The sequence below is a fragment of the Squalius cephalus genome (genome assembly GCF_949319135.1).
Source record: "Squalius cephalus genome assembly, chromosome: 15".
Lineage (NCBI taxonomy): Eukaryota > Metazoa > Chordata > Actinopteri > Cypriniformes > Leuciscidae > Squalius > Squalius cephalus.
Window position 1 is genome coordinate 25,076,029 of NC_137136.1, and position 26,246 is coordinate 25,102,274.

The 26,246-nt window shown below is 36.3% G+C and overlaps 1 protein-coding gene across 5 annotated transcripts in view; it reads left to right on the forward strand.

Annotated features, from left to right (window-relative positions):
- trak1a (trafficking protein, kinesin binding 1a) overlaps positions 1–26,246 on the forward strand; it is a 74,787-nt gene that overhangs the window by 38,126 nt on the left and 10,415 nt on the right. For all 5 annotated transcript variants that reach the window (XM_079893820.1, XM_079893818.1, XM_079893819.1 and 2 more), the window contains 10 exons: positions 11,613–11,689; positions 12,178–12,294; positions 16,922–17,022; positions 17,217–17,325; positions 19,541–19,619; positions 19,904–20,034; positions 21,095–21,169; positions 21,404–21,541; positions 24,634–24,710; positions 24,921–25,154. In XM_079893820.1, the coding sequence (XP_079749946.1) occupies positions 11,639–11,689; positions 12,178–12,294; positions 16,922–17,022; positions 17,217–17,325; positions 19,541–19,619; positions 19,904–20,034; positions 21,095–21,169; positions 21,404–21,541; positions 24,634–24,710; positions 24,921–25,154 (1,112 nt within the window). In that variant the 5' untranslated portion in view covers positions 11,613–11,638. The remainder of the gene's footprint in view (positions 1–11,612; positions 11,690–12,177; positions 12,295–16,921; positions 17,023–17,216; positions 17,326–19,540; positions 19,620–19,903; positions 20,035–21,094; positions 21,170–21,403; positions 21,542–24,633; positions 24,711–24,920; positions 25,155–26,246) is intronic.

Sequence of the window (26,246 nt, forward strand, 5' to 3'; positions counted from 1 at the left end):
AGTTGGTTGGTAACATGGTCTGCCATGGAGGAGACTGTGAAAGAATATGGAAATCCGATTCGGGCTGAGACGTACTGTAAGAATGGCGGAGGAAACATTGAGGGTGACTAAGTATAGCTGGCCTCTCAGCTCCTGTGTTGCATCAGACTCAGCACCAGGGTAAAGCTTTAAAATGACTTGCATTAATAAGTCACAATCTTTATATAATACTGAAAAGATAAGTGCATATGCAATGACTAAAAAATATATACAGTGGGGTTCAAGTCCGATTTTTGTTGTTGTTTCAATTTGAGTGAAAAGTTTATTTGAAAAATGAACATAATGTCTTTTGCTTGAAAGACAGCATCACTCAAACTGACATGAAATTCACAAATGTGTTCCACCTTATGAATGTTATCCAGCATGATTTTTGAGAAAGATCCAAAATAGTATCTTATCTACCTATCTACCTACACATCCATCCATCCATCCACCCACTCATCCATCCAGTTTCTTCCATCCATAGATGCATATCCATACATTCATCCATTCATAAAGGTGGATAAATAAAGACAGCAAGATGTCAAATCAATCTATATGTTATCTATCAGTTCAGTTAGCTATCTGTATATCCATCCACCCATCCATCCATCAGTTCCATCCATTCAGTTCCATCCATCCATCCATCCATCCTTGCATCAATCCATTTGTTTAGCCATTTTCCATCCATCCATCCATTTGTTTAGCCACTTGACCATCCATCATTCCTCTTGTCCATCCATCCGTTTATCCGTCTATCCATCCATCCATCCATCCATCCATTTGTTTAGCCACTTGTCCATCCATCCATCCATCCACTTGTCCATCCATTCATCCACTTGTCCATCCATCCACTTGTCCATCCATCCGTCCGTCTGTCCGTCCGTCCGTCCAAGTTTTACCCATAAAGTTTATTGAAAAGTGTTTATTTTCAGCAGAACTGGCCAATAACATTTATTCACTTGTCTCAGTCTGAAAGCAGAAACACACAAGTTTATGACTGTCTGTATTCAGGTTTAAACCACATTCACACCCTAGTCAGTTATATCTGAATATTCATAGACATCATTTCTCATTTGTCTGTTGTTCTTTCAAACCCCTTTTTAATATCACTGTGCACCTTATTTCAAAGCAGGGAAATGATTCTGTTCACACAGACATTTAGTCATGCTCTGCTCTTTTTAATCAACACTGTCTCTCGCTAATCTGAGATCAGCCATCGATGGTGCGTTGACATTATGAAGTCTGTTTCACAAGCAGCAGGTTATATCACAGCACTGCACTCTGATCTAGATTTTCTGCATGTTTTATTGGTCTCTGTTGACTGATGGCCGCCTTATCCTTCCTTCCTTATACTACTTCTCCTTAGAATTGGAATGGTTACGTAATCCTGTGCATAAAACTGCTCTGTTTTGATCCCAGACATTTACTGTTATGTTGTGTCTCCATGCAGCGTATTATGCAAGTTCTGGTGTCAAGTTGTGCATATGCAGTTTATTTGGTTTTCTGGTCTGTGATGGATTTTATGGATAGCTTTCAGTCTTGATTTTAACACATCAACCAACCACAGAGATGGATCCCTTTAATCTAGTGTAAAGACAGTGATAAACAGTCCAGAAGTGCTAGATGGATGTGTACGTGTTTTCAAACACACTGACTGTTGTAGGCACTAACACAGTGATATTAAAAGACCAAAAGAGCACTCCAAGCGGGTTTTGAACTTCTAAAACGTTTAATGTGATATAAAAGGATAGTTAAGCCCTCAGGCCATCCAAGATGTAGGAGTCTTTTTTTCTTCAGTTGACCAGTAAAGAGGATTTTTAGCTGAACCCTGGTCCTTGGTGATTATTATAATTCAAGTGAATGGCTACTGTCACTTTGAGAGTCAAAACAACATATACAGGCAAAACAAAATTAATACCCATGGCTCCTGACGATTCATTGAGGTCTTATGAAGCAAAACCATCAGTCTGTGCAAGAAACTGAATATTATTTACAACATTATTATTACCTGTAATCCACAGCGTTGGCAAGCAGTGTTAAGCGCGTTCATGGCAGTCTGGACGTATGTGCGGGAGCAAACTCACACGTGAGCTGACGCTTTGTTTACAACAGAGTTTTTTTTTTTACTCTCCAAGTGACGGTAGCCATTGACTTGCATTATACAAATCAGCAAGCTCCAAGGTTTCAGCTAAAAATCTTCTTTTCCGGCAAACTGAAGAAAAAAAGACACCTACATCTTGAATGACCTGAGGGTGTGTAAATTAACAGCAAATTTTCATTTTTGGGTGAACTATCCCTTTAATACATTTAAAACTGTGATATTGGAAGACCAAATTCGGTTGCACTTTATTTTACAGTTTGTGCACTTACCTGTACTTACAGTGTACTTATCTAAGAAAGTACTGGTTAATATAAGGTAACTACAGGTAACTGTTAAGGTTGGGTTAGGGGTAGTTACGGGTTCAGGGTTAGTACCTATTTATTACCCAGTTATTGTAACTACTATAATAAGTACATAGTATGTACATGGGGAACAGGACTGTAAAATAAAGTGCTACCCCAAATTCAGTATTCACCCATGACTGTGCCGTTACTACGCCGTGCTGTTTAAGCTACAGAAAAGATGAATTTAATAAAACATACCATATAGAGGCAAGCAAATTAACGAAATGCACAAAATAATGCACATAATATGAATCATCAATAGTGTGTATACTGAATTTGATCTTTTAATATCACTGTCTCTTATGTACATTAAGCCAGTTTAAGCGTTTATCATGATAAGTGCTTCAGAATGCTCTGCTGTTTTTTACTAATATAAAAACTGCAGCGCTTGTTGAGTGTGGATCACAAGTGTCCGGATCTTGCAGTTTGTTTTGTGGAAATATTTGTGGCTTGAAAGAATATGTAGAATATAAGCGTTGTTTGTATGTAATTCTCAGGGTATGTGATGATATGATATGTTTGTGTTTAAAATGTACAGCTGGTGATACAGTATTCTCAGGACTTTACTTTTTGTTGACCCACATTATGTGTTGTGGTTTGGTACTCTATCACTCGCGCACAGCATATTGATTACTTCAGCGGGGGGAGCAGAATTCACACATACACACATTCTCTCTCACACACGCACACTGTCACACACACACATTCTTTTTCATTCCCGTCTGACCTCCTTTGCATTTCCCACCCTGTCCCATTCTCTCTTTCACCTCCCCTCTAAAGTTTTCCCACCCCTTCACCGTATTCTTCACCATTTTCCGGCTCTTTTCTTGCTTTTCCATCTTCCCCTTCAGTGGAGTTAAAGCACAAAGGCTTAAGTTCACTCTAAAGAGAAACCCGCCTCCTTCATGGCCACAGCCATTGTACCATCACACAATTCCTGTCACGCTATTGTGTTTCCATTGGAATGTAGTCCGTCAGAAGGCCCACATTTGCAGGAATTTCTACTGCAGATTGTATTGCAATTATAAACAATTTGCATTCTGTCAATGTAACAAGAAAAATGAGTGATAACACAACAAACCAAGGCATACTGAATTGTTCTTGTGTGATTCATGTGGCATTGCTAGACTAGGTGGAGTTGCACAAGTGTAGAAGTGCAGCTGTTATCAAACATCTCATGTCTTCACACTCCAGTTGTTGGAGTTTAAAGTCTATCACCATATAGCGCTATCATGAACTACAATGATTTAGCACGTTCCTAAGAAATGTTATTTAGCTTAGTTTTATGAGGCAAGTTAACTAGAAATAATCAGCCTGGTCTGTGTTTATACATAAGGATTGTATTCATGTAATGAATAAGGATTCATAAGCACTTGTGCATCTGTTAAGTTGTTCATACTGTACGTAAATGGTTTAAGTTTTAGAAGATGCCTATACATCAGTATTGCACATTTTAGCGTCTATACAAAGAAAGTAAATGTAAGTGTGGCAGAATCACAGTTTACATAAAATACTTCTGAATACTCATGAGTGAGATTACATTTAAATAGTTGTAGGATTGGTAATTGAGTAAATCTAACAAAACATGGTCACAATTTGTACCAAATTCAAAAGAAAGAAATTGGTGTGTATTTATTTAGTGTGTGTGTGTGTGTGTGTGTATGTATATATATATATATATATATATATAGTAACAGGTGTGCCATTTTGTCCCTGGTGTTTTTACTTTATGGTTCCTGTTGTGTCAAATGTCCTGTTTGCCTTCTCTATGGCGATATGAAATCTTTTCATCAGGGAATATGAACAGGCCCCGCCCACACAACAGGTGTAGTCAAACACAACTCAGTCACGCCTTGATAGGTTGCGATGGTGCGTCAGTGGAAAGTACCATTCAGTCCTATGCAGAAGGGGGGGCGGGAGTCGCATTTTCTTTCAAGTTTGAATAATCTTGACATAAAACCTTATGCAATCTGTTGATTGTTTTCATTCATAAGCTTTTCAATACATAAATGCATGCTGATCTGCAAATATGTAGTCGTTTTTTTCTTCCTACTTTAGTGACACCTCACCTGCTGTTTCGTATCTGAATGGTAGTGCCGAGCATTGAGTCTCCTGTATCAGGTGTGTGTCTGTCAGAGACTGTCTATCTGATCTTTGAGGTTATATGTCCAGCCCAACATCCCAGTCTCACTCATGGCTGTGTACCTGAGACGACTGGGCCAGTCTGGGCGTAACTAGCCCAGTGACAGCATGGCATTGCCTTTTGATTGCTCTAATGAGGAGTACTTTGAGTTTGACTCCGCTTCAGAGTTACTGGAAATATCTACCTCATCTTACTTGAGCTCAAACAGTGCTGCTGATGATGAGGATGATGATGGTGAAGATGCAGAGCCGTATACTCTGGAGCAAGGTACAGTACCTGTGCCCTTTGACAGTTTGATCTTTGTAAATGTTAAACGTCAGTGTGCTATTAAAGAGACGGACTGTCAAAGCAACTCAATGGCTTTCAAGAATGTTTGGATCTCAGAATAAGACAATCTAAACAGGTTTTTCCATCCTTGGTTGGTGATGACATACTTAGTTAGGACTTTTAAAATGTACACATCAGATTCCCCTTCTTATTGGGTTTTCTCTGCCCAGATCTAATCACTATGTGTTGCCTATTTCATGTTATTCGACATGAGCGTAAACACACAGCCTGTCATTTGTGTTAGAACATCTTTGTTAGTGTCAGTGCTGTAAGGAAATGGATGAGTTACTCAGTTTGAATCATGTACTGTAGGCTTCATTGTATTAATCATAAAGTCTCAGGAAGTAGTATTAAAATGTGATTAAGCTTTTATTATGACTAATTAAGGTTACATGCTGCTTGGGTTTATTATAAAAGTGCACTGTCTCAGAGCTTTTCAAAGGTTGATCATGTCAACACTGCACAGACGTCCTCATAGTGGTACAACATGCATGCCAGCATGCACTGCACGTACTGTATGCCATTATGTAACTATTGTAATGATTGACATTTTCACTTTTTTGCTTTAAGACTGCCCTGCTTTTAATATCATTAGACAACATTTTATTCAGATTTTGAAATGTCAATATTAACGTTTTTCCTCACACTTGTGTAAGGGTTTGTTAATTGTTTGTCACTGTACTACATAAACTGATCTGTTAATGTCATGAAAATTGCCTTAGGTTTTGGCTATAATTATTATGATTATTAGTAATTGACAATAGTAATAAATATCAATAGCACAATCTGAATTGTAGTAAGTGTAAATAAATGTACTGTTTATAATTATTACATGGCTTGGCTGAATTCTAATGTAGAATGCGGTCTGTTATTTCTTGATAACAGACCGCTGCGAAGTATAACAGACCGTTGCCATGAAAAACAGCGCGTTGCTATGGACGCGGAACGGACTATTTTCTTTGGCGGAAGCAATACATTCGTTTTTAAATCAATAAACTCCTTTTTAAATCAATAATTCATGTCAAATAATTTCTTTATTTTGTAGGTAGCCATGTAATAAGCGGGATAATGTATAGAGAGGCGGTCGTTATAGCGAATAACAACCCCTTCAGGCTGATTCAAGACCCCTCCGCTTCGCGTCGGGGTCCTGTTCAGCCTGTCGGGGTTGTTATTCGCTATAACGACCGCCTCTCTATACATTATCCCTTACATAATACATTTATTTATGAAAGACTTGACATTTTAAAATCAAGGAATTCCTAAGTTATTCTGCTATTTTATTGCTATTTTGTCAGTCATTTTTTCCTATTTTATTTATATGTATCTATACATGTAATTATAGGCAGTGTTAAATTTTACAGTCACCCCAGATCAACCTGAGGCTGGTGTGCACAGACACCCTAATAATAATTACAATAATTATAATATAATATATATATATATATATATATATATATATATATATATATATATATATATATATATATATATAATATACACTCACCTAAAGGATTATTAGGAACACCTGTTCAATTTTTTCATTAATGCAATTATCTAATCAGCCAATCACATGGCAGTTGCTTCAATGCATTTAGGGGTGTGGTCCTGGTCAAGACAATCTCCTGATCTCCAAACTGAATGTCAGAATGGGAAAGAAAGGTGATTTAAGCAATTTTGAGCGTGGCATGTTTGTTGGTGCCAGACGGGCCGGTCTGAGTATTTCACAATCTGCTCAGTTACTGGGATTTTCACGCACAACCATTTCTAAGGTTTACAAAGAATGGTGTGAAAAGGGAAAAACATCCAGTATGCGGCAGTCCTGTGGGCAAAAATGCCTTGTTGATGCTAGAGGTCAGAGGAGAATGGGCCGACTGATTCAAGCTGATAGAAGAGCAACTTTGACTGAAATAACCACTCGTTACAACCGAGGTATGCAGCAAAGCATTTGTGAAGCCACAACACGCACAACCTTGAGGCGGATGGGCTACAACAGCAGAAGACCCCACCGGGTACCACTCATCTCCACTACAAATAGGAAAAAGAGGCTACAATTTGCACGAGCTCACCAAAATTGGACAGTTGAAGACTGTTGCCTGGTCTGATTAGTCTCGATTTATGTTGAGACATTCAGATGGTAGAGTCAGAATTTGGCGTAAACAGAATGAGCACATGGATCCATCATGCCTTGTTACCACTGTGCAGGCTGGTGGTGGTGGTGTAATGGTGTGGGGGATATTTTCTTGGCACACTTTAGGCCCCTTAGTGCCAATTGGGCATCGTTTAAATGCCACAGCCTACCTGAGCATTGTTTCTGACCATGTCCATCCCTTTATGACCACCATGTACCCATCCTCTGATGGCTACTTCCAGCAGGATAATGCACCATGTCACAAAGCTCGAATCATTTCAAATTGGTTTCTTGAACATGACAATGAGTTCACTGTACTAAAATGGCCCCCACAGTCACCAGATTTCAACCCAATAGAGCATCTTTGGGATGTGGTGGATGCCCTGGGATGTGCATCCCACAAATCTCCATCAACTGCAAGATGCTATCCTATCAATATGGGCCAACATTTCTAAAGAATGCTTTCAGCACCTTGTTGAATCAATGCCACGTAGAATTAAGGCAGTTCTGAAGGCGAAAGGGGGTCAAACACAGTATTAGTATGGTGTTCCTAATAATCCTTTAGGTGAGTGTGTGTATGTGTATATATATATATATATATATATATATATATATATATATATATATATATATATATATATATATATATATATATATATATATATATGTATATATGTATGTGTGTGTGTTTAGTTTAAATTATAATATATATATATATATATATATATATATATATATATATATATATATATATATATATATATATATATATATATATATTATAATTTAAACTAAACACACACACACACACACACAGGAAAAGCATATACTGTAAAGCAAATACATTTATAAATCTCTGATATGAGATATGAATGCATTATATATACAGTTGCAATTAAAAATGAAATTTTATTTCTGTATGTGCACGAGTGCAAACTGACTTTTATTGGAGGTTATTTCAGGACAAAGAAAGTCACCTTTATTAACACACTAAACAAGATGTGCAGGAGATTTTAATGCATGGCTGTGTTCTTTGTGTCCGGTTTACACTGTGGGAATAATTGTCTCTGTGCATTGGGAGTTGATCTGATGACAGGTCATTGTGTACGGTTGGTCTGAGTTTGTTGTTCTGTCTGGTGTTGAGCGTCATGGTACCGGGGTAATTGAAGTAAATCTCTACATGCTGGTGGATGGAAAATTAGTTTGAAACACACTGTCCTGGGAGCTTAGACCAGCACTGTTAATAGTCTAACTTGATCTTAGATGAGTGTAAATAAACCTTGCTAAGCAGATTCATTCCTTGTGATGACCATTGAACCATGAAAGGTACATAATGTGATCTCCTACAAATGTGGCGTGAGATATATGGGATATGTGTATATATTAGTATGTTATTATTTATATTATTTAGGCTATATATTTTGTTCAGTGAGGTGTTGAGATATATTACTTTTTAGTAATAACAACATGCCATATACATTGTCAGTCAAAAGATTGAACACCCCTGCTCATTCTTAATTATGACTAATTTTGCATAATTTAGGCTAAATATTTTATACATATTATTTACCTTCCTTTACATTAGTTATTTTTTATTACATCGCTTTCTTCAAAATAGCCAACCATTTAAAAAGTATTAATTAAAATATAATTTTTGTAAAGAAATTCATTGGTGTTTAACATTACTATTGTTTTGAACATTACTATTAAAAATAAATGTTTAATGAGCACCAAATTAGCAGTAAAAATCAGCAGCTGAAAATTCAGTTTTGCCATAACAGGAATAAATTACATTTTAAAACTTTAAGAGTTACTTTGAAATGTAATTTAATTTAATAATTTAATTTATTACAGCAGCACTGTATTTTTGATCAAATAATGCAGTCTTGGTGAGCATAAGATATTTATTTAGAAGCTGAAAAAACTTCTGACTAAAAAAAAATCTTACTAACAAATTTTGCGTCTAGTGTATATTTTATTGCTACCATTTATGTTTTATTAAACTAATTTCAAACACTTAAGCTTAAAAACTTTAGATCAAAAGGTATCTAAAATCAGAAAAAAAACACAAATTTAGACCAACTTGTCATCTTTTAAGTGGTAGGGTATAAAAATCCCTTTTTATACATGTTGTTGTTCTTCGTTTTTATCTGGTATTTAATGCAGTGAAAGCTTCTGTTAAGGAAGATAGATGAATGATTTTTAACGTTAGGATTTTTTTATTATTGATTTTGGTGGTTGAACATTTATTAAATGCCGATCTGTTTAGGACTTTGTTCTGTATTATTTGTGACCAGGACAACAGTGGTTCTCAAGTTAATCTGAGAATAATATCACTCCAGCAACAAGATTGGGTGGGTTTGTTAGGTTTACCATTGGGCCGTATCCTATTAGCCATTGTTGTCGTGTGACTCACAGTTCTAAGTTTAACCTACAGTATACTGAAAGCTTGTGTAGGTCCCGTCCTAAATAAATATTGTTAACCATGATCAAACAATAACACTGAATGTTCTCTGTTATATAGAGTTGATTGTTTCAGGAGAAGAAAAACAGTACAGAGCTGATATATTTGAATGTTTCTGTGGTTTTATAGCTGGGTGTTGCTGGCAGGTCAATATCTGTGTGTTGGATACAGGTGCTGGTAGAGTCTGTGCTCTCTCTGTGCTGTGTGTGACGCAGATGGAAATGTCTGCTTTGCATTTGATTCTTTAACATCACACTTAACTCGAAGAGCTTCTGTAGTTGAATCGCTTCTGAACCATTGGAAGCATTATCATGCTGTCTAGTGCCATATGGTCTTCCCAGCAGCAGTACAGCAATTATGGAAATGTAGTGTTTATCGTGCTAATGAAAGTGTTTCATTGTTAAAAACCTTCTTCTGTTTCAGCTTAAATATTATAAATTATAAATATACTATAAATTCAGCCATTCCCCTAAAAGTGTGAACACTGTGGCCTTTTTTCCCCATCCATTTGCGTGAGTTTAGAGTTTAGACACTGTTTTGTTTTGTTTTTTTGTTTTTTTTGTGGTTATAGTGGAACAGAAATGACACACTGCAGCTTTAAAATGTTGATATAATGAAGAAAAAAAAGGGAGTTCCATTACACATATATTTGTTTTAAAATGATTTATACTGCTCAGTGTTATCTGTAAAATTGGTAATTTCGTCTTTGGACCTGATACACTGTATATATTGCATGATAAGATTTAATAGGGTGTAAGAATATTATATTGTGGTAATTATGCTTTGCTTCAAACAGACAGGCAGAGAGGATCTGCTGGATGTGACTACAATAAATCCACTGAGCTTATTTATAAGCTGAAATATGCTGACCTGTTGATAGTGAGAAAATATGATGGTGATAATAGTTGTGTTTTCTCTCAGTTGGGATTGGAGATGTTTCCCTGGAGAAGAGACCTATTGCAGCAAAAATTAGATTCTGGAAGAAAATTAGTTAGACCATGTAAACTATATGAACTGTAAAAGAACAAAAACATCTGTTTAATGTTAGTCTCAGAGCATTTTGAGGTACATCAAATTATAAATCATTATTTGATCATTTTATATAACTTTTTTATATCACTGATTTTGGAATCAATGCAAAGAGAATCAGAATCGTGTGTCATCCACTGTGTAAAAGAAGTGTGCTTAATTGTTTTGAATGTGCACTTGTAGTGTACTTGCAGAAAACATGAATGAAATAAAAGGTCACTTAAGTGTACTTTAAGTATATTCCATGACTGGTGGAATATATTCCATGACTGGTCGAAGTCCATAGTAGTCGATTGTCGAGTTCACGCGCGTGATCATAGGTAGCTAAGCAACAGTGGAGAACTCGACAATCGATTACTGTGGACTTCGACCGAAAACAGGAAATAAATACAGGTATGAGCGCTGGCCGAATTAACTTCATTTTTATTCATATCTTTCACATCTACTGCAGTCAGATTCACCGTGTTCACTCTGAAGGAATAACTCACATTAGCTGTGCACTTGTAATGACACATCAAGGATGTTAAGAGGCTAAAAGCAGGTTTAAAACTTGCCCCATTGAAGTTAACAGGGTGCAAATTTTAAAAATAGAATAACACGGTGTAGGCAACACCGATTTTTGTCGTTGTTCTCTGTACTGACAGCACTCCAAATTTACAAAAAAATTAGCTCAATGTTAAAATTGACTGGAGTTCTCCTTTAACACATTTAAGTACACTTAAAAAACTGTTCAGCAAAAATGTCAAATCAATATTTTTATTAAATACATTTTAAATCATGTATTAATATTTTGTTGAACTTGAAAGAAGTACACTTATTTTGATGTGTTGTCTATATAGGGCTCTATATAGGGCTCTATTATGATCCCGGACGAGCCCCCATTTTTTTCTAAGTATGCTCAAGTATACTTTTTCACAAGGGAGCATGTATGTAAAAAGCATGTAGGCACCTTGTATGTTACATAATGATACTTTTGTGTTTTAAACACAAGCTTTAGCTTTAACTTAGAAATGTTTACTTTGAGTTTGTCATTTTTCATTTCTCTGTTTCCACAGTTCTATGTGCTGATCGAGTGGGCCAGATGACTAAGACATATAATGACATAGATGCTGTTACACGTCTCCTGGAGGAGGTAAGCTGTGTGAAGTGGGAGTAAAAATATATTTTTTAAAATAGGGTGGAGAGTTTTTTTTAAAAGCGTGTCTCACATGTGATGTAGGTCTTACAATGTACCAAAATAGTCACTGATTACTTAAGTATGATGCAAATCTTGCGTTCCTGCACTGGGTGACATTTCCATATGTTTTTGTGAGATTATAATTATTGTGAGCTAGATGTAATACCTGGGATATTAAGGAACTATATTTTAATCCATTTATAGTATATTGTATAGTATATAATTTGGTCACTCTAATCTAACGGAAATCTGCTTGGTTTAAAAGTGAGTTTTGTCTGAGCTGTGCTTCATACATCGCTACACTATTGACAATGGACATATTTTGCCTGCAAAATGTTGCATACATTTTGCTAATGTGACTGCACATTAGGAAAGTGTTTAATAGTGTAAAGTGAATGTGAATTAAACAGAAACTTATGCCATCACCCTATATGTCATTTCAGAAAGAGCGTGATTTGGAGTTGGCGGCACGTATTGGCCAGTCTCTGCTGAAAAAGAACAAAACCCTCAGTGAGAGGAATGCCTTCCTGGAGGAGCAGGTGGATCACATACGAGAAGAGGTAAGATGAGAAAATGGAAAGGTGAAACAAGCCTGCTGGCTAATGTCAACCTTTTTTTTTTTTTCTTTGTTTGTTTTTGCTGTTTAACCCCCTGAGGTCGGCTATCGCGCCGGCGCGATAGGCTCATTTTTTTTCGTATGAGTGCAAAAAATAAATAAATAAAAAATATTAATTTGTATCTTATATGCTTGTGTTATACATCAATCGATCCTGTTTAGTGTGTATTTTTTTTGTGTATGCTCATAATAAAAACAAAGTGTTGTGCTTTTCGCCAAATAAAGAAAAATAAACATGATGCGAGTTCTGCCTACTCTCCGTCAGTGAAGTCAATTCTGAAACGCGTCCGAAAATGAACTGTAACTCAGCGAATACTCAGTCAAACAGGCATACAGTCACACAGGCATGAAGCTTGAATTATCTTCTTTCAAATGAAGTAATTTTTATAAAAAACAAATATTCACAGTTTATATAATATGTATGTAAAGAGAGAGATGTCAGTCGTTCTCATCTCAGCTAATTAAGTTTTAATGTGACTCCGCCTACGGAGACCGCGCTATTCAAACGCAAATGTGAGGCGATCCATACAAACCTGTGAAACGCCCACATCCGCTGGATAAGGCCGGTGAAACACTGGATGCGTGGCGTAAGCGTCTCAGCTGCGTGGCGTGTCCGTTTTTATTTCGGCTCCCATCCATGTTAACAGTTTAGAGTTTGCATACTGCCTGTGTGAGACGCGCGTCTCAGGCGCGGCACGAGCCGCGTGGAAAACGCGTGCATTCTAGAAATAGAACCGACGCCTATTTTTCACGCGACACGCAAGCGTCTTGGAAGCGTTTCCATGCAAAATTGAATAGGAAAATCTGTTTATTTGTCATTTTGACACGAATACATATTAATAAATGTCCTTTTGATGTTTAAAAGTGTCTAGGTTTTGACATAAATGCAAATATAAATGTAATTTTACAAAATATGATCGATTTTCAAATACTGCTGTATTGAATGAACAGCTTTTAGCAAACTCTATTGCTATACTGAGATGAGGAATATATACTGTATGTGTTTTGTCAAAAATAAAGTCATCAACTAACTAATGAATCCTTTACTTTGAAATACGTATGATAAAATGTATACTTTAGTTTTGAAAGACGTTGACTAGTTTTGAAAAGATTATAAAGTATGTATGTGCATGCATATATATATGTGTGTGTGTATATATGAAGAGTTCAGATGCAAAAGCCTCTAAATGCCATCTGAAATTTTCTCCTAGAATGATCATTTTTATGAAGCTTGTATATTTAAGTTAGCTATAGGTGACACGTCACCTGAATGAATGGCTCATTAAGTATGCAGGGACGTAGTCTCACCAGGTGTGAACTACTACATATGCATGATGCTGTTGGAGCGTTTACGCCCCATCCGCATATTGGCTTTCCAAACTAAAAGTGTTTCACAAAACTAAAATCAATGTATCGTTTTTTTGTGGATGATTAGGCAGGATGATTTTCATATCATTTTGAAGAAAAAACACTAGGCGATGAAATCCATTAGTCAAAAGTCTTATTGCCACATATTTAGTATGTGTTTTGTGGCCTTATTTCAGAAACTTTAGTTTTTAGTTTTTTCAATAACCACGCATAAACATTATTCTCTCAAAAATGCAGACATGTACATTCTTGTTGCTCACATATTATGGTAGCCCTGTTTGTGCTAAATAGTGTGTAATTTTTTTTTGCCATTAATATGTTTATAAGCAACTGAAAAAAGCACAAATGTCAGGGCATGTCAGAACATCTCAAGGACCCCAAAAACACCTCAGACCCCAGAGGGTTAAAGATGACTGCACCTGTTTTAAATGAACATAACCATGAATTTAAAATGAATGTGTGTATTGACTCGTTAAAATGCTTCATCCTATCTGAACTATTGAAGACTAAATTTAGTGGCACTTGTGGTGCAGAAATTACACAAGAAAAATTGTTCCATCAGTACCAGATTAGGGGTTTTCAGCTAATAGCAGAACCCTTTGAGTTGTTAAATAGAACAATTTTTAAAAGGTTCCATAAAGAATCATGCTTTGAAAATGCTATATAAAACGTTAATGGTGTTATAAAAAAACTGTTAAAGGAGAACTCCGGTCAATTTTAACATTGAGCTCATTTTTTTGTACATTTGGAGTGCTGTCAATACAGAGAACAACGACAAAAAACGGTGTTGCCTACACCGAGTTATTCTATTTTTAAAATTTGCACCCTGTTGACTTCAATAGGGCAAGTAGTAAGCCTGCTTTTTAGCCTCTTAACATCCTTTAAGTGTCATTACAAGTGCACAGAAAATGTGAGTGATTCCTTCCGAGTGAACACGGGTGGATCTGACTGCCGTAGATGTTAGAGATATTAATAAAAACGAAGTTAATTCAGCCAGCGCTCATACCTTTGTTTACATCCTGTTTTCGGTGGAACGCCATAGTAATCGATTGTCGAGTTCACGCGCGTGATCATTGGTAACTAAACCTATGCGCGTGAACTCGACAATCGATTACTATGGCCTTCCACCGAAAACAGAATGTAAACAAAGGTATGAGCGCTGGCTGAATTAACTTCGTTTTTATTAATATCTCTAACATCTACGGCAGTCAGATCCACCCGTGTTCACTCGGAAGGAATCACTCACATTTTCTGTGCACTTGTAATGACACTTAAAGGATGTTAAGAGGCTAAAAAGCAGGCTTACTACTTGCCCTATTGAAGTCAACAGGGTGCAAATTTTAAAAATAGAATAACTCGGTGTAGGCAACACCGATTTTTGTCGTTGTTCTCTGTATTGACAGCACTCCAAATGTACAAAAAAATGAGCTCAATGTTAAAATTGACCGGAGTTCTCCTTTAAATAATGGTTTAATGTCTTGGGAAATTGTACCATGAAATTGTTTATTAGCTGAATACATTAATAAATGATAATTGACATTGAACATAAATAAATATGGAGAAAAAGACATGATTGGTAGGAAACCATACAGATATAATTTTAAAATTAGAATTTATAGACATTTTTAAGAAGAAAATAAAGTACCCGTTTAGAATGTGTTGACAGTCTGTGAAGCTGGATGTTTGAGCTCCAGAAAATCAGTAATGAGGTGGATATTTTAACAATTACAACACAAAGAACCATGCCAGCATGAAATGGCATAATCTAAATATAACTGTTACTATGTGTAAAAACATTTAAATTGCCATCTTCTTTAATAGTGCAGTCTAAAATAGATTTCACCTAAAAACATTGTCCTAAAAAGAACTGTCCTAACCAGACACAATGTCATGTGATAAAAGGTATCTTTTATATGTTAATCAGAGTTTTTTTCCTAACTAGCCGCAATGGTGATAAGTGGAGAGTGATAGCAGACTCTGTTTTAGAAACTGTTTCTATTCCTGCAACTCTTGACTCTCTAACCATTAGGCCCACTGCCCTACAATCCTAATTCACCTCAGATCTTGAAAATAAATTAAAGGGATAGTTCACCCAAAAATGAAAATTCTGTCAGTAATTACTCACCCTCATGTTGTTCCAACCCCGTAAGACTTTCTTTCATCTTCAGAACACAAATTAAGATATTTTTGATGAAATCTGAGAGCTGTCTCACTCCTCCATAGGCTTCTATGGGATCGAAACTTGCCGACCCAGAAAAGTTAGTAAAGACATCGTTAAAATAGAATTCACGTAGTGTAACAGCACAGCGCTTCTGTGTTGTACGTCACCTCGTAGGCTACGTGAATTCACTCAGGCCCACAGAAGAAAATGAATAGTTGAATAAAGTCGTTATTTTAACTTTTTTTGCGCACAAAAAGTATTCTCATCGCTTAAACTTATGGTTGAGTCACTGTAGTCACTTGAACTATTTTTACGATGTCTTTACTAACTTTTCTGGGCCGGCAGATGCAATCACCTAGCAGCCTATGAAGGAGTGAGCCAGCTCTCAGATTTAATCAAAAATATCTTAATTTGTGTTTCGAAGATGAAAGAAAGTCTTACAGGGTTGCAACAACTTGAGGGTGAGTAATTACTGACAGAATTTTCATTTTTAGGTGAACTAACCCTTTAAAGGTAGCAACAATGTTCAAACTGTGGACTCAGTGTGAACAAACAAGTGTAACCCATGTCAGAAATTGTTTCAGCCACTCAGTACCTATTTTTAATGTTAAAAGGGTATAATATTTATGAATTTGATTATGTACTTACTAATTTGTTTTGAGTACAGTGCGCTTGCAGAGAGAGCCCGCCTACACTCTTTTCTTATTGGCTGTGATTGATTGATTTTGTAGCGTCTCGTAGTCATGTCGCATCTGGTCTGGACAGACAAATTGCTTGTCGCTGGAATCTTATCGCATCGCGTCTGGTTAGAACACAGTGTAACACAAATCATGTCAACATAAAATGGTTCTTCAAGATAATATTTTTCAAAAGAGAACTGTTACTATGTGCAAAGAACCTTTTAAAACCATCTTTTTTTAATAGTGCAGTATAAAATTGATTTGATCTAAAACATCTTATATTGCAGAACAAAACAACAGACTTGATTTGAGTCCACAGTTGTTGTTGCGAGCATACAGTGAGTTTGTATGTGTGCATGCAGGTGTCTCAGCTGCGTCATGATCTCTCAATGAAGGATGAACTCCTGCAGTTCTACACAAATGCTGCTGAGGAGAGTGATGGAGAGTCTGCTTCTACCACACCGTGAGTCCATATATTAGACAACCTATTAACTTGATACTTGTGCCATGGGTATGATTGATACCTCAAATTATATGGATACTATTATTTTCTATTTTTGCCTGACAAATGTACAAATCTAGCTAAGTATATTTTTTTCAGTGAAGATATTTCTGTGTACTGAAGGAGGCATATCAGTCTGTGTTTTTTCTTTGCAGTATTCGCAGAAATGACTCGTCTTTCACGCTCCCAGATTACCTCCCTCTGGATTCACTGCAGAAGAAACTCAAGGACCTGGAGGAAGAGAACATCAGCCTGCGATCAGAGGTGAGACAGTGACCTCGGTATTCACATTCTTCCACCCCTCATATCAGTGTTTTGCATTATATTATTCAAAACAGCCTCCAATCAAACTTTTCAGGGTTCCAGGCATATCACATTTCCAAGACAAACACAATACTGTATGTACCCAACTTCATTCTCAGATAAAGTCATTTGAGCGTTATCTGTGTGCTTTAGTAAAATAAGAACTGCAATACCTTTATAATAACATCCACTTAGATATGTGAGAAAGGGAAAGGAAAAGTACATCTTTAATATATATTTAAAAGGAAAATATTTCATGTTGTCTTGTCTTTCAGTTAATATGTGTTCATAATAATTGTATAATAATTATATATAAAAAAACAGCTTTAGATCATAGAATTATAAAGTAAATTTATACGAAATTCACCAGTTCTTCAGACTTTTTATTTAGCTTTAGCAGCTTTTAGGGCTGGGCGGTATGACGATATAAAGTATATAGTGGTGACATTGTAAAATGCGATATAAAAATAAAGAGATTTTGCTATTTCGTGTATATCACGGTATGTAAATATATCCACTCAGTTCAAGACTGTTTAAAGGGGTGGTTCAGGATTTTCGACATCGGACCTCATTTTCAAGTGAGCCTGGTTGTTATTCATCAGTAGAGACAGTTTTCAAAAAAAATCATCCAGTCCTTACTTTTGGATAGTTCGCCTATGCTAGCGCGAGTCAACGGTGCACGTTAGCCTGCCATTAAAAAACAGTGTTACCCACTCCACAGTACACCAAAAGCAAATAAATTATAACGCCAGACTATCGATGTAAATGTCTGTTGAGAGAATAATGTTAGAAATCAAACTACCCTTTCATCACATTGCATTAGTTATAATTTGTTCCCTGTATTTATAAGCAGTCTACAGCAGCGGCGGAGTTATATTTGGTTACCTAGGAAACCGAGAGAGCCGGTCCACATAACAATCACGCAAGTGTATTACCTGCCGCAGATAATTGAGATACAAGAGTACTTTGATTTCTAACATTATTCTCTCAATAGACATTTACATCGATAGTCTGGCGTTATAATTTATTTGCTTTTGGTGTACTGTGGAGTGGGTAAAACTGTTTTTAATGGCAGGCTAATGTGCACCGTTGACTCGCGCTAGCCTAGCATAGGCGAACTATCCAAAAGTAAGGACTGGATGAATTTTTTTGAAAACTGTCTCCACTGATGAATAACAACCAGGCTCACTTGAAAATGAGGTCCGATGTCGAAAATCCTGAACCACCCCTTTAAAGTTACTGACACGTTAGAATGATAGAGAAATGACTGACACGCACCCGAAGAGCATGCAATCCCAAACTGAGTTCTCTTTTGCGACTTCTACAGTCAAATACACAAAAAAAATGTCAAATTGTGTGAAAATGACACTTCATGCTCCCTTCCAACCATTCTTTCTCACTTTGAGCCTAATGAATCTTGACATTGTCATCCTGGAATATGGCTTAGATGTGTCTTCCTACTCACTCCATCAATTAGCGTTAGAAGAACTGTTGCCAAACGAATTACATGCTAGAAACATAATAATCACTGCAATAATGATCCAATCATAGGCTCTTAAGCATTTGCCTATATTTAAATCCAAACGTCAACTTTTTTTTTGGGCCGGGTAGTGTATATTCAAAAAAATTATCATATATAGTATAAATGCAATACTATATCATAATACGCAGTATGTCATTATCTTGAAATAAAATTTTGGTCGTATCACCTTTTATCACCCACCTTGTAGCTCTTTCTCACTGTATTCACCCTCACTGTAACTGTATATCTGCAGTGACGTGTGTCGGGCATCTGACCCCAGTAGACAGGTGGAATTCCACGCCTCACTGACTATGAAATCTACATCCACACCCACACAAGACCTATTCACACCCAAACATTTTAGAAAGTGAACCCAAATCTAAAGACATCACTGTATAACATTTCTCAGTGTATGTGATCCCCATTAAACTGGGCCATGACATGAAAACAAAAAGCTTGTGTAACAGAGTTAGATGGCAACTCCATAGCTTTGCCTGTTGCTGTAGATTATATTCTTCCTAGATTGTTTTGCTCTATAATATGGGCACTTAAGACCTGTTCCTCTGACAAGTACCTTAAAACAAAAGAGCAGCCATGTAAAATTATACCTCCATTGTTTATTCAGATCGTTCTTTATTGTGTGTTTGTTTATAGGCAAATCACTTGGAGACAGAGACCATCTCGTATGAAGAAAAAGAACAACAGCTTGTAAATGATTGTGTTAAAGAGCTCAGTGAGTAGATCCATCTGTTACACCATCAAAGATCACATTCCCTACCAGTGTAAACTGATATTACAACCCATCCTGTACTAGTTAAATTCATGTATGCTATACATTACCTTATTGTTCCACTCTTGTAGTATAACAGTGCGGTTATTAAAGTCATGGACTGCAGATACCATTGGGTTAGTCTACTGTATAACTTGCCTTTAATGGGGATTAGGGACGTTTTGTGTTTACCAAAGGTGTATTTGAATGTGGCGTCTTACACATGAAGTGTATCTCTTCACCCTTAGGAGATGCTAACATACAGCTCTCCAGCATTTCGGAAGAGCTGGCTAAGAAAACAGAGGACGCCTCTCGCCAGCAAGAGGAAATCACACACCTCCTCTCTCAGATCGTGGACCTGCAGAAAAAGGCCAAATCTGTGAGTTCTCCTCACTATAGCCTGTAGACACGATTAATACATGGTTCCCTGGAATACTTGTTTCTGATTGGTCAGTTGCTGCATCCTGCAGGCACCCTTTTCACATTTCTAGATTAGGAACACAGTGGTCAACTATACAGCATGGTAAAGTTCTGTAGAGTGCAACAGTGCACCTTTTTCAGCGGCGCTCGTTCCCGAAGTATTTTTTTCATTCATTTTTCCCATAGGGATCTAAAAATAGTCTAGGAGGTGAATCACGACACTACAAACTTTGAATTGAAGCAAAAAAGTTTTTAAAAATAAGAAAAAGACAAAGGTACTAGACTTTTAGGGCAAACAGGGCAAACAGGACAGGGCAAATTAGCGTGAGATCACAATTCCAAAAAAGCACAGAAAGTTCTGCTCATGATCTACTGACGACCCGCAAATTAAAGAACACAGACGCAGCCGGATATTTCCATATGACCATGGTTTAAGACATGCTTTTTTTGGCGTAAATAATGGCGCAAATACCAGTAAATTGACTAGAGCAAACCTTAGTAAATCCCCTTGCATAATTAATTTGATTTAAAGGCATTTTAACTAATAACCTTTTCATTGCCATTAAAGTGAAATTACTAAACCTAGTAGCCTGGTAAAATGCTCATTTAAAAGAAAACGTTTCAGACGGACTCAGAGGTTTTTGCTTCTGAACTCTTCATATTATAATCAGACCAACTCGATTACATCATTCACAGTGCTTCATTGGAGTGGGCGGAGCTAAAGAGCTATTTTGGAGCTTGTTTTTTTTTTTTTTTACTTTCTGGTTTAGTGTAATCTGCACCAACAACATCATGGGTAATGTAGTTTTTCACCAGAAATTTCAATGTTAAACACAATTATTTTAAAAATAAGCTGAATTAAAGCTATTGTGTTCTGTGTTTATACATAATATGAAATGTATTCATGAAATGTAATCTTGTTTTCTATAAAAGTTTTCTAATTGGATCTCATTTCATTTAGCTTGTACTGTCAGTTATAAGCAGCACACGTATTCATGTGAAATGTTGGTTATTTTCAGTATGCAGTAGAAAATGAAGAGCTCACCCAGCACCTGGGAGCTGCTAAAGACGCCCAAAGAGCACTAACAGCAGAGGTAACATGCACACACACAATGTGCACCAATGTACCACATCTCTACCAGCATATTCGCAAACTGTAATTCAACTAAAACAGTACTATTTAACAATTAATAATAATAAAAAAAAATAGATGTGAATTATTTGATTTGAATTGAATCCATGATATATGACTGATTAAATTATGTTTACTGCTATTTTTACCTGCTATAAGTCTCTTTATCTCAGTCTTTATCTGTTTCTTCCTCTAGCTGAGGGAGCTGGAGGATAAGTATGCTGAGTGTATGGAGATGCTTCATGAAGCTCAGGAGGAACTGAAGAACTTCAGAAATAAAACGCTGCCTCTCAGCACACCGCGACGATTCCACTCACTCGGCCTGTTCCCCATGGTGAGACACAGAAAACAAGAAAAAAGAACATTGTTATTTTATTAAAATTTGTATTCTTTCGTATATCGATTTTTCGAAACATATTGATACTGAAATACCTGAAACTCTCCCAATACTCGTTTCCTGCAGAATAGATACACGATACCAGCTGCGCTTTCTCGCTCTCCCATCTCTCTGACAGCGAATTGATGCACAAACCCGCCTCCCCTCACTCGTTTGTGTTACACTTTGTTGGTGTTACAGGGCTTGATTTTCGGCTTGGGATTCCACGTATTGTGCATTATTTTCCCGCTGATTTTGTGCTCATTTAAAGTTGCCTTGAGTTCTTTTTCGCTGCTTATTTCGCTTAAAGGGGTCATATAATGCCATTTTTGTACAACCTAATATGATTCTTTAGGGTCTAAATTAAAAGTTTGTAATATACTTTAATTAAAAATTCTCATTAGTATTGTAAGAAAACACTAATTTTACCTGGTCAAAAACAGCTCTGTTTTCAGCACGCCGTTTAAGTGCCTGTGTCTTTAAATGATAATGAGCTTGGCTCACCCCGCCCCTCTGTTCTGTGCGTACATCGTTTGAAATAATAATGCAATAACCATAACGCGTTGTTCATTATAAACGCGGGATTATGAATTATATTGAGAACGTCATACATAGAAAACATGCTGTAATGTACCCTGAGTGTAAACCTTAGATGCATTCATCTTGAAGCGTGCAGCAAGGTTTGCAAATTTGCAAAGATTGATACAAATATTAATATAAAGGTTAATAAAACATTACACTCACTTCTTCTGGAGGTTCAGCAGGAACACGTTGGTACCAATCCGTTTTTATTCGTTTGTAAAGCTGTCTGGTGTGAAATGATTCGAGCAAACATGAATGCATGTTGATCGTGGGGAATCCCCGTGAGGGAATCCCCGCGTCAATGCTTTGGGCATATTCCCTTCGAAAACAAACTCAGCCACTGTGTCTTCAACGGTTCGGATTTAGGAACATCAAAATGACTGCTGTGTTCCTTATTACACTGAAGAACAGAACACCACAATCGCAGACGCCATTCTGCTCATAGACAGCGCTCCAGTGAGGGTATCAACAATGACCGCGCGGACTATGATGACAGACAGCTCGCTCACGAGCGAGGGCGGGTCTGTGTTGAAACGCTGCTGTCAATCAACAATCGTGGGAGGGGCGTCGATTTTGTGACGTCACAAAATCGAACGGCTTGATTTCAGAGAGGGTCAAACATATAAGGAGATAAAAAAAAAAAACACTGGATGGATTTTTATCATTTTATGATGGTTGTGTACAGGCACTGCCAACACACATTTCAGTACAATCAACTTGTAAAAGTGCATGTACCATTATATGACCCCTTTAAACAGTCAAACAGCCAGCAAATTTACCAAATAGCTACGCTATATAAATGTAATGAATTATTATTATTATTATTATTAAACACACACAAAATAAAATGTCAAAATGCCGGTCTTGGCGAGTATTCACTTAAACACAGTCAGATATGTTTTAAGTGAACGTATACAGTTGAGAAAGACACGTGTAACAGTATAATGAATCCGTGCGTCAGGTCTTAAAGTGACAGCAGCCTAATCTACTACTCCCCATATTTATGTCTCAACGTTAACGGATGCAATCCATTCAAAATCCTTAACGCGTTAAAATAATTTAGTGCAAATAAATCACTGAAGCAAGTGAAATTGCACGTCACGCAGTTAGATGATCTTAGAAGTCAGGAGTTTATCACACTGAGCATCTAGAGTGGCTCAAGCACCTGTAACCCTGATAGGTGGAAATTTCTATTCTAACCCTTTAACCCGAGCTCTGTCATATTCTGTGATTGTTTCTGAAGCGCGAGCCCTCACGCATCATCACACTGTGTGAAATACAGACTGAACGGAACGTCAAAACATCCCACCGCTGCATGGCCAGATGATAGGCAAACTTTGTTTCTCGGCTGGATAAAGCAAACCAGCGTCTCGCTAGTAAAGTTTTGATGGATGAGGATTGTAATTAAGGTAAAGATGATCGCGTTGACGTACAGGACTTGTACAGTAAGCACGCGTGAGTCCGTTATATTGATGCGTAAACTCCTCTCGACGCACTGATCGAACATTGTATTTATGCACAGACACATTTCAATACATTAACTTTGTTTCCACACACATTCAGGATAATGTGTATGTTGCTTTGTTTAGTAATTCTTAATGGATCAGTGTACTGTAGTAAGTATATCCAGTCATATCAAGGCAGTCGGTTTAGGTTTGCTGCTGGTTCGGGATTGCAGCTTGACTTGTCTAAACTATAAAGAGGCTCTTTGCTATTGCACTGTACACATACTATACACTGTGAATTCTAAAAAGTTTTTACCAGTAAGGTTTTTTTTTATGGGTGCTTTGGTGTGCGCAAATTTGTAAGTTATATGGAATCCTTATATAATTTGGTTATTTGGTGGAGGTCCAAGTGTCCATTTTTAAAAAGACCTAAATTTACCTTGAAAAGCTTGCAGAAAATAGTTTTGTGAGAATCACCTTTGCTGGATATAACAAATGATGACAAAATAAATGTTTTAAACATGTGTTGCACACTTATCGTGAAATTAAGCATAAACCATTTATGAAACAATTTAACCTATTGACAGCCATTATATATATATATATATATATATATATATATATATATATATATATATATATATATATATATATATATTCACCTAATTGTAGTCAGAAAAGACGCACAAACGCATACTAGTGTCCTGCTTACTGTGTAGGACAGTAAAAAAAAAAAAATACATAAATATATATACACATAAAAATACAAATAATAATTTTTATTTCCAAGATTATAAGACAATTACACATGGAGATGAGGTCATGTTACATCCCCGAATGAAAATAGTTTTCATGAAATAGTTGTCAGTATACAGTAAGCAGGACACTAGTATGCGTTTGTGAGTCTTTGTCAGACTATAAATATGTGAACATTCTAAAAAATAAATACACAAATAATGATAAATACATACACTATCACTTTTATTCCCCTGGCTAACGGTGTGTTTGTGCTGTGTGTAACAGGACTCTTTAGCCGCTGAAATTGAAGGCACCATGAGGAAAGAGATTGAGATGTCTGATCCAGACGTAGAGGAACAAAGGTATGTTTGTTTGTCATTTCCTGTGTCCTGCCTGTATGTCTCATATTAAGTTATGGATTTGCATGCAGAGTCAAATTTAGATGAATATAAAATATGTATATGTATATTTGTATATTATATTTAAAATGTTTTCCTGTAACATTTTCATCAGCTTAGTTTGTAGTTTCAAATCCTCCAAGGGTGACATTGTACATTCACTTTTTTTTTCAGGTTGCATCCAAAACGTGTCTTCGAGACGGTGCGCAACATCAACCAGACGGTTCGGCAACGCTCCATGGGCCCGTCCCCTATGAACATCCCAGGGTCCAATATGACGTCCTGTATAAACTCCAGGCGTTCTAGTTGTCTGAGCACGCCCCGATCGAGCATGTACGGAGGGGACGGGGTTGAAATGGACAACCGCACTAACAGTATGCTTCTGGAAACCCACTCACCTCAAGATGGGTAAGAGCCATTTTCGATTTTCCACCATACGTTTTTGAAGCATATGATAGAAATGTGTTGTGCATGTTTACTTAACTATAGTTTGGGGACAGATTTGTCCCCATATGTGAGCGAAATCTGGCAAAATCTTTCAGTAAGATTAAAAAGAAGTGTCTTATGCTCATCAATGCTGCATTTATTTGATCGAAAATATAGTAAAAGCAGAAATATTGAGAAATATTACAAATGTAAGAACAGCATTTAATGTATGTGAAATAGAATCTTAGAAGTCCTTTTTATCAATTTATTGCGTCCTTGATAAATAAAAATATTAACTTCCTAAAAAAAAAAAAACATACTGACCCCAAACTTTTGACCTTTTGTTGAGTACAATACCTGTAAAAAGTTTGGAATAGTTCAGATTTAATAATTGATAATAACTGAGCACCAGATCAGCAGATTAGATTGATTTCTGAAGGATCATGTTACACTAAAGACTGGAGAAAAACAATTTTTACCATTTTTACTGTATTTTGTTGTTGTCATATAAGTTACTTTTAATTTAAGGTTTAGGTTAGTCTATGGGTGTCTCTAGTAACTATAACTAATATGTTGGTTATTGATTCATCTTTGAAAACACTAATAATTGAATAACACTGTTCAATGTAATTTTTAGTAAATCTCAAAATAAATATCTTTTTTTATACTGTATGTGATAATATTGTGACCCCAAAATTCACTTTTAGCACTTAAAAGTTGACTTTAGTGTAACTTAAGTTTCCTATTTTAAAAGAGTACTAAATAGTGTCAAAATATAATTATATTATATTAAATTATAAATGTAATTTACATTATACATTGCCATAATACTGTAACTTGAAAATAATTATCAGCTTACAGTATCTGTGTTGATAAAAAAAAAAAAAAAAAAAATTGATTCTATTTATATTAAAACAATAGAAGTTGTTACATTTAGGTAAATAATAATGTGTGTGTGGAGGTTTTTCATTACACTCTTAAAAATAAAGGTTCCTTATTGGCTTCTATGGTTCCTTGAAGAACCTTTAACATTCATCGAATATTTTCATTGCACCAAAGGTTTTTAAGTGTAGG